At 31.0% G+C, this 9,650-nt stretch overlaps 1 protein-coding gene across 2 annotated transcripts; it reads right to left on the minus strand.

Annotated features, from left to right (window-relative positions):
- Positions 1 to 603: 603 nt before the first annotated feature.
- Positions 604 to 9,022, minus strand: LOC111713127 (calmodulin-2/4). 2 transcript variants are annotated; one of them, XM_023487927.1, is made up of 8 exons: positions 8,939 to 9,022; positions 7,663 to 7,703; positions 7,208 to 7,270; positions 6,145 to 6,204; positions 5,013 to 5,062; positions 3,891 to 3,936; positions 2,798 to 2,844; positions 604 to 754 (listed from the first exon to the last, which is right to left on the minus strand). In XM_023487927.1, the coding sequence occupies exons 1-8, from the start codon at positions 8,949 to 8,951 to the stop codon at positions 733 to 735; spliced, it is 342 nt and encodes a 113-aa protein (XP_023343695.1). In that variant the 5' UTR covers positions 8,952 to 9,022; the 3' UTR covers positions 604 to 732. The 2 variants fall into 2 exon arrangements, with proteins under 2 accessions (XP_023343695.1, XP_023343694.1); XM_023487926.1 differs by lacking the exon at positions 604 to 754 and having other exon boundaries at positions 1,651 to 2,844.
- Positions 9,023 to 9,650: the final 628 nt, after the last annotated feature.

Here is a 9,650-nt window from a genome sequence, read left to right on the forward strand (position 1 = left end):
TAGTACTGATATGATCTCTACAGTCTACACGTGCGATATCGATATTGACTCTAGTTCTGAACCCTCTAGTAATAAGTTATAAGAAATATATATACTGGAAGTTATCTATGCGTTTTATTAGAGTCTGACTCACGTCCTCTATACTGTATCCAAATGAATATCCTCCAATGCATTTAAAAATTAAATTTCACTTTTCTATATCTGCAAGTCAGACTAACCGTTCAAAACAAATTTTTAAATAAAATCTTTTTTAAGCTACGAATGAAAATTTCCGAAAGTATTTTGATTTAATATTTAAGTCTGCCATATCTCTGATTCTAATAAATCCTTTGTTTAAAGTGAGAAAGACCTGAATATTTAAAAAGAAAACAAGAAAGTTAAAAAGTTTCAACAATGATAGTATATTATTTGTTCGACAAATAGTCTAAGCTATAAAGTTACCACTTATTTTCACAATAGAATATATAATTGACCAGGGTATAAATACTAACATTATAACATATTCGAATTTATTCCCGCATGTATAAATAACCATTATTAAAAATAAAAATAAAAACATGCAGTTGGATACGTTAATTTTATAATACTTTAAATAAAAAAATGTAAAGATGCAACTTTATTTCAATTCTAATGTAAGCGGGAAAATATTTATCACATGTTAAAAGCACTAAATAAAAACTTTATTTATTTTCAAACAAATTATAAACAAGATCTGTTGAAAGAAATCTCCTTTTATCCTTCCATGAAAATGTCCCTGAAAAAAAGTCTGAATTTATGAAATACGCAGAAACAAAATTTATATATTTCTGAAATTTTTTTCTTTGAGCGTAATTTTAAGTAAACCTCTAATCAAAGATGGCAATGCCCGAAACAGTACCCTTGAAAGGGACTGTAAGCGTAATGTTTAAGTAAACCTCTATTCAAAGATGGCAATGCCCGAAACAGTATCTTTAAAGGGACTGTAAGCGTAATGTTTAAGTAAACCTCTATTCAAAGATGGCAATGAAACAGTACCTTTAAAGTTTTGTCTGAAAAGTATAAATTAAACTTTGATGTTCATAACTTTAAATTCTGATTAGTTTTATGTTTAGTTAACTTAAAACGGAAACGACAATATCTTCCACAATTAATCAGATATAAGAGTTATAAGAGTACCGTTGTGACTTGGACATTGCCATAGTTGTATTGTGGGTCATAGGAAATTATACGCTTGTAGGGAAATGTGTTTTGCGGCAAGCGCGCTTCTCAATTGGTAATCTTCTTGAAGTTTAAATCCTTTATTTGCAGGATTGAAATGTTTGTCTTGGAAAATACATTTTTTGATATATTTAAAATAGTAGAATAAATATTCATTTTCAGGGATAAAGTTACTTAAGGGAAAACACCCTTTCTTAGAAAAGAATTAAAAGAAAAAAACTATGTAATAGTTAAAATTTTTTCATTCTTTGTGTGATTCATTGTAATATTTCATCATGTATAGCAGCGGATCGAAACAGATTCTTCTTTTTCTGGCTTTTTAATTTGATTTTTTAAGAATACTTTTTATTACTCACAAATTAGTTAAAAAAAAAATAAAGGTCGGATCAAAATCCCGTTTTTTTCGACCATTGCATCTCCTAGGGTTATATATAAAAAGTTACCAAAATATCTTGGAAGGGTACGTCGCGTTTTGAATCTGATATGCCACCCTATTTATTGAGGGTCTCATGAAATTACTTAAACTATCCCTGAAAGTCTCATCTTTCATGGGTAATATTGTATTTGTGAATCATTGAATAATGATAATTAAGGTTGTTGGTTTTACTGCAGTAATTCTGCATATTGATCAAACTATATCCCAGCTTTACAACAACATAATACTAAGAAATAAATAAAATTCAAGGAAATGAAATTCTTTGAAGGGACTGTAAACGTAATTTCAAGTTACACTTCATGTTAAGAGGGTAGTGTCCGATTTTCAACGGTCCCCTTCAAACCTTTGGGTGTTCGTCTATTACAGAGATATGTGTGTGTAAACTTATCGAAAACCGCAAGATTTCAGCTGCAATTTTCAGTTTACTCTGGGTTGAGTTCGTGCATGTACCCAATTGCAGCTGAATACAAGCGGGGTCCTTTAAATTTACACACGGCCTCTTTGCATAAAGGGTCACTTTAAATTAAGCTTAAAGTCCCTTTAATTAAATTTGATTTCATTTGTAATTTTTAACTGGTGTTGGCTTTAATTAATAGGGTATTTAAAACATAAAAATTAACTTAATAAAATAAAGGTTATTGGGCATATTTTTGTTAATTCCTTCACTTTAGAGGTATTGCTCACTTTTTTTAAATAATGCCAGAATAATCGAATTCTATTTCTATGACGTTAAATTAACTGTTGTGTGTTTGCCGAAAAATCGAATTTTTTGAAGATTTTGTTTACATTTTTTTCAGATCAAATAGAATCTTAAAGAAAATTTTTCTGAATGTGTCATCCTTCAATGTACGCCACGATATTTACGAGAACAAAAAAAACAGTTTCCGGGAAAAGTGACGGATTTGTTGAAAAAGATATTTCGATAAAGATAATTTGATAAAGATATGGGATTATTTCTAAGAAGTGACTGAAGTTGTCCTGAATTCATCAAAGCTCATATGCTAGTGGGGGAAGTAACTGAAGTAACTGAAGTTGACCTGAATTCATCAAAGCTGATATGCTAGTGGGGGAAGTAACTGAAGTAACTGAAGTAACTGAAGTTGACCTGAATTCATCGAAGCTGATATGCTAGTGGGGGAAGTAACTGAAGTAACTGAAGTTGACCTGAATTCATCGAAGCTGATATGCTGATCACCATCTATATCTGCTTCCTAATAATACAAAATATACATTTTTTTCAAATAAAAAAAATATACATTTTTTTGGCGGCTTTCAATCTAAAAATTTTAATTGGATTTTATTAAGATTTTAATGATTCAAATTTAAAAAGACTTGAGCCAATATAATTGAGATGAAGTTCATTTATTTTAATAAAACCACTATTAATATATTCAAACTTTTGCCTTCGTTTTAGAATTATGTTTGACTGAATACAGGGTGTCTATATTTGACTAAATAGTAAATACAGGGTGTCCGAATAATTCTGACAATTGTTAAACAGCTTTTTTCTCTCTTTGGGTAGGCGGGATAGATAAAACTAATTTTGTACAAAGAAAGCCAGGGTCAAGAGCTACCTCAGACTTGGGAATTTTTAACGCTTGTTATAGGAAAAGACGTCAATCCAGTTATAAAACAAAACGTTTTGAATTTGAAAATTGAAAATTTAAAAATTTGAAAATTGGCAAGATTTTCAATCGGAAATACATGTATAGCACTTTTCTTAAAGTTTAGATTAACCATGGATCTGTCTAACTATTGCTGCTTTTTTAATTATCTCAGAAAAAGGGGAACCATCGGAATTAATTTAAAAGATTGCGGAAGAGAAAGACGCATTTGTCTTTTTAATGGACTTAACTAAAAAAGCTGGATAATGATTTTTATACATCATTTAAATATTTATTTATTAATTGATTTTTATGTGTAAAATATATTCTAATATGTAAAATTTGCTATTTAATTTGACCTTACGTTCTAATTTTAAGGTATTGAAGGGGGCATGCCTAAATCACAAGGTATCCTAAACCCCTTATTCCGATCAAAAATGTTTACGATAATGTCGCCTTAAAGTGTTTAATTCTAATAATTTCTCGAATGTTTCTGAAGCAAGAAATGCGCATGAAATAATAAGATTTCAAAAAACGAAACATGGATATATAATTCATCCTTGATCATACAAAGCTTCAAAGAAACCCATCGTGCATCGGACATGCCGCTCTATCAATGGAGGTTCCCTTAAAATTATGTTTAAAGATATAACCTGAACCATCTCCTGGAGCTCGTTGTCTGTGAACAAAACTCCAAGCCTGAAAAAAATCATGAAAAAAGTTGCAAATAAAAATGATTAACTAATTGCTTCGAAAACAAATTATAAGAAAAAGTAAAAGTCTCAGCTGATACTTTTCCCACGCATTCTGATACCTAATGTAGTTTTATTAAATTTTACTCAGTTTTTTTAAAGCAAGTCGATTAAGTTACTTGATCACCCTGCTGTCAACTAGATATAAGAATGAATTAAGTTCAAGTTGACTTTTAGATTTTAGAATAAGCTGGGTATCTATAGTAGTAACAGCTGTTTATAATTCTGTTCATAACTTAAAAACCCCTTGAACGATATGCCTTAATCTTGATTGGGAAATTCGTCAGAACCACGGGAATGTTGGTTTGAATATTGGTTGATTTATGTAGGGAAAGTTTATATTTCCACTCAAAGCTTAGTTCCCAAACTAGTCATGATATACAGTGGCAAGTAATTATAACTATACAATGAAGGCGACTTCTTCATTTAAGTTTTGAGTAGTACGGTCCGTACTGGATCAAGTAAAATATATTACCCCTGAAATTTTGGATAAGGATTTGATGTACAATTGGAAAAAGTAAGAAACATTTCTTTTTTAATTTAGTAAAATATATTTATTCCCTGAAATTCCTGAGAAATTCTCAGGGTTTGGTCACCAATTTTAAGATTTTTTGGGGGAACAGAATAATAGACATAGTTTAGAGTATATCCTGAGAATTTCTCTAGAATTTTTCTCAAGAAGTTCCTAAGAATTTCTCCGGATATTCCTGAGAAATTCTCAAGACTTCAGCACAGAATTTTCAAGTTTTGTTTTTCTCCAACAGCTGTGTCTCTTAGAGAGTGGGAGAGAAGTGATAGCGAGTGAGAAAGAGTGAGAGTGTCAGAGAGTTAGAGAGAGTGCGAGAGAGTGAGAGAGAATGAGAGAGAGTAAAAGAGAATGAGAGAGAGTAAGAGAGAGTAAGAGAGAGTGGGATAGAGTGAGAGAAAGTGACCCAGCTCGGGTATTCAAATGTACACCAGTTGTGCGTGGACTGGACGCAGTTCAATGTAATTGTACGTTTCACATGAACTATAAATAGATACCTGTGTAATACATATTTTAACTCCGACGTAGAAACATAGCCGTTACCATCCTTAATTAAACATAATTGAAAGATATAGATAATTGATTGTTATATGCTGTCCGAATAACCTTGCCAATTTCAAAATGGATAAATTTTTAAATTTATTAATTATATTTCTAACTTAAAGGGACTGTAAGGACAATTTTAATTATGCAAAGAAAGCAATGCCTGATTTACAATGGTACCCTTGAAAGTTTTGTCTGATCAAGTATATGTTAGATATCCATGTTTAAAACTTTGAATTTTATTTTTCAATTGGCGTATCTCTACAAAGTGACTTGCGTATTTCTACAGCAGAACACATATAGAAATTATCAGTAATAAACACTTTCAAAATCTAGAAAACCAGCAATTACTTCATTATTGATCAATTAAAGGTTTAAAATATACCATTGTGAACCGGACATTGTTGTCTTTGCATGTAAGGTCACTAAAGTTTAAAAATATATTGGTTTCCGCGTTGTCAAATCATTCAATCTTGCGATCAAAAGTTCAAAGCCACGTATCTGTTCATGAAATACTTTAAATTGCGCAATTTAATAATAAAATTTGCCCATATTTTTTTGTACATAATGAGGATGTTTTTTCTCAATAAAATTGAACAACTTAATAACAAAACAATTTTTACAGGTTATATATATGCCGCATTCAATTACTCCTAGTTTGTGAAATAATGAAGTTTTGAGATCATGTATTATCTCATGAAATCTTAATTATAATAGCCTTAATTTCTAGTTCCTATGATACAATGTTAGCTAAAACAATTTTCTAAATATTTTTTTCATGATTTAAACATAATTTCAAGTATTCCTTCCATTAAAGAAGGGCCTGTCCTATTCCCAATCACAACAGATAGCTTTTTGACCCAGTATACTAGCAACAATGAGAAACATATCCCAGTTTTTAATCTGGAAAACAACTTGATTTTTTTCATTTTCTTCTTATTTAAATCCGCTTTTATGGAGCACTCATACTCTTCTTTGAACAAAGGAACACTTGAAATAACGTGTACAATCCCTTTAATATCCGATCGTATTGTACAATCCCTTTGATATTCGATCGTATATCATTGATTTTTATAAATTAAAAACCTTATCAAAGACTCTAAACGCCTGCTTCAAATCTTCTGGGGTCTCTTTCTCAGATTCTCTCTAGAAAATCATATCTTAACTGTTTATCTTCTAATTGATTAGCTTAAAGGGACTGCAAGCGTAAGTTTAAGTGACTCTCCATGCAAAGATGACAATGCCCGATTCACAACGATACCCTTTAAACCTTTATCTGATCAATAATGTGAAAAATTGCAATTTTTCTGGTTTTAAAGAGTTCAAATAGTGTTTATTCCTATATGTTTTCCTGCAGTAGAAATGCGCAAGTCCCTTTAGTAGAGAATTCCAATATTGCCAGTTTTCCCAACTATAAACATGGATATCTAATTCATACTTGATCATACAAAGCTTTCAAGGTACCATTGATAATCATTGTCAATGTCAATGCCATTTTTGCGTAAAGGGTAACTTGAAATTACGCATACAGTCCCTTTGAATGAAAACGTATACGTGAAATGAAAAACCTCAGCTTGGCTCTTTTTAAAGTTTAGACGACAAACATTATTTATAATAGGTTTTGGCAAAATTACAAAAACTTCTTAAGTAGCTGAAATTAGAGATTTTGCGATTTTTTGCATTCCGTTTCTTCAACGTTCGTTTTTTTCAATCTATCTATCTATTACTGAACGATCTTTTAGTAAAATTGTTCGTTCAGAAAATCGTTTGTTCCGTAAAATCGTTCGTTAAAAATAACGATATTTTACAACATTTTGTTCAAAAAATCGTTCGTTCAGTAAAAAACAAAATTATTGTGCTTTTTATCCCTCATGGTCTCTTCATGGTAAATTTCATTACAGACGTGCTATAAATAAATCATCAAGCTATAATGTTAAAATAGCTAAGCTAGAGATGAAGTAGGATCTAAAAAAGCTTTGAACACTATAATGCACTAGGAAATAAAACACTAGTCTTATAGATAGTTATCGACATTTTAAACTTTATTTTTCAGATGCCAAGTTTCTAAATATCTTCGACATTGCAGGACTGCAGTCTAATTTTTTTTAACCCAGGATTTAGATAAAATAATAATTTAAACAGTCCTCACCTTTATCATTAGTTCAACAAATTCTACAAAATCAACAGAACCTGAACCGTCAGCATCTGCGTCCTAGAAAATAATTATAATTCTATCAAAAAAATATTTTTCTAATAAAGGGTGTCACACTTTCCATGCCAAAAAAACAAACAACATGAACAACATGAACAACATGAACAACATTAAAAGCATGAAGATTGCTGAAAATGACAAATGCTTAACTATAAGTTGACAGTGATCTGTCACGATGTGAAAGTCTGGCAATCTTTTATGATACACAGTTTGTCATTAGAAAGCTATCAAAGACGACATTATAACCTTCTCTCAATTTGCATGTGTACTGTGTAGTTAGACATGCATACTGTAATCGTCATAGATTTAAGGCGATATTTAAAAATCTTACGATTCAAATAAAAAAGTAAAATAAAAAAATTGACTTTTTGTTAAATTTTATATTTACTTACATCAATCATTTCTTCTATTTCTTCTTCTGTTGGATTTGAACCTAAATATTTTTGTTAAGTAATAAATCTTTTTTTTCCGGCCAAAAATTAAAAATCCAGGAGTGTAGGAAAAAAGCAGCATCATCGGAATGGTACCGGAGACCCCAACCGCTACCATACCGGAGACCCCAACATTGTCAACGGAGACCCCGAAGTTTTCAATGGAGGCCCTAAATAAATAGTTAACATGTAAAAGTTTATGATAAAATAAATTCTTTAACATTTTATACAATCCAGAGCATTTTACATTTTCAAAATTCTAACTATTTTATTTGGGGTCTCCGATGAAATCTTTGGGGTCTCCATTGAAAATGCCGGGAACTCAGGTAAGGTAGCTGTAGGGGTCTCCGGTGGGACGGGGACTCCGGCAGCATTCCGATTTCCGGTGATGATGCTTTCTTCCTGGACTCAAAATCCAGGTAACAATTTTGCGGAAAATCCACGGAAAATTTATAGAAATCTTGCACAGGAAGATATTTTTGGGAAAATTGGTGAATTTCTCGAAACTAAGAGTTTTTTTTCAGTTTCTCACAAAATCCGTTAATTGGTGATCAAGTCCTGAGTTTTTCTCAGGAAATCCTAAGGAAATATTCCTCAGAAATTCTCAAGAATTTCCAAATAAAAATTCCTGAGAAACTCTCAGGAATTTTTGAGTCAATGCCTCCTCTTATTCAGTTCCCCAAATAATCCGTAAAATTGGTTACAAGTCCTGAGAAATTCTCAGGAATTTCTTTGAGAAATTCTCAGGAATTTCTTGGAAAAAATCCATAGAAAATCTTAGGAATTTCTCGAAAATTAGTCACAAAACTCTGATCCCAAAAAAATCTCTAAAATTGGGGACCAATTCTGGAGAAATTCTGGAGAATTTCTGGAGAATTTCCAAGGGATAGGTCACAAGAGCTTAAGTTCTTGAGAAATTGTTCGGAAATTTTTAAATGCAAGTCACCAAAGCTAACGAACTTGGGGAAGTTCCTCCCTTTTGTTACCTGTCACTGTGAAGGAACTTTTCATACAATAATTCAACCTCTTTATTTTGATTAAAACCCTGCTATAGATATTTTTAAATGATGATTGATATATTTATGCAAACATGTTCAGATTCATTTTCAGAGAATGGAGTAACAGTTACAAAATACAAAATGTTAATTTGCATTTTTAATTTAAAGAAAGAGCATGAAGGATAATAATTCCTTATTGCATACTGTATATTGGTTATTAACATGTCTGATTATTTTACCAATAGATCTCATTACAGCTCCCAATTCCTTGGTAGACACAGTTCCATCCCCATCCTTTATAAGAATTCAAAATTATTACAATGGAAGGAAATGTCAACAACAAAAGTTAGGTAGTACTTCATAGAGGTTTTTTTTCTGAATTGGGAAAAATAAATAAAATTTTGGGTAAAAAGTAATAAAAGGAAGAAAAATCTTGTATTTTGCTGATAGATTCTTTAAAATATCCACCCCAGTACTTACAAGGGATGTCTGTACTACTATCCCAGTACTACTTACAAGGGATGTCTGTACTACTATCCCCAGTACTTACAAGGGATGTCTGTACTTCTATCCCAAAGGGTATGAACACTTTGAAAAAATTACCTTAAATTCAAATTGTAATTAAAGGCCAAACTTTTAATAAACAACATATATCAAATTTTGGCTAGATTGAAGCTTTTTAAAGCAGAGACAAGAAAATAAATTGTAAACATTTCTTCCATTTCAGACTGAAAAAGTAAAAAATCACCTAATGTTTCTTTAATTGATAATGCATTATGAAGTTCTTTGAAAAATTTTATTGATCATTCCCAATAAAAATATAAATAAAAATTTTGTACGTATTTTTTCCAATCATCCCGTATGAAGAAGGGGAAACCCGATAAATGTAATCCCTTTATTTTTTAATCAAAATCCCTAGGAATCATATCTTAAAGTATCAAAAGTGTGGGG

Source organism: Eurytemora carolleeae, unplaced genomic scaffold (assembly GCF_000591075.1).
Source record: "Eurytemora carolleeae unplaced genomic scaffold, Eaff_2.0 scaffold1149, whole genome shotgun sequence".
Classification (NCBI taxonomy): domain Eukaryota; kingdom Metazoa; phylum Arthropoda; class Copepoda; order Calanoida; family Temoridae; genus Eurytemora; species Eurytemora carolleeae.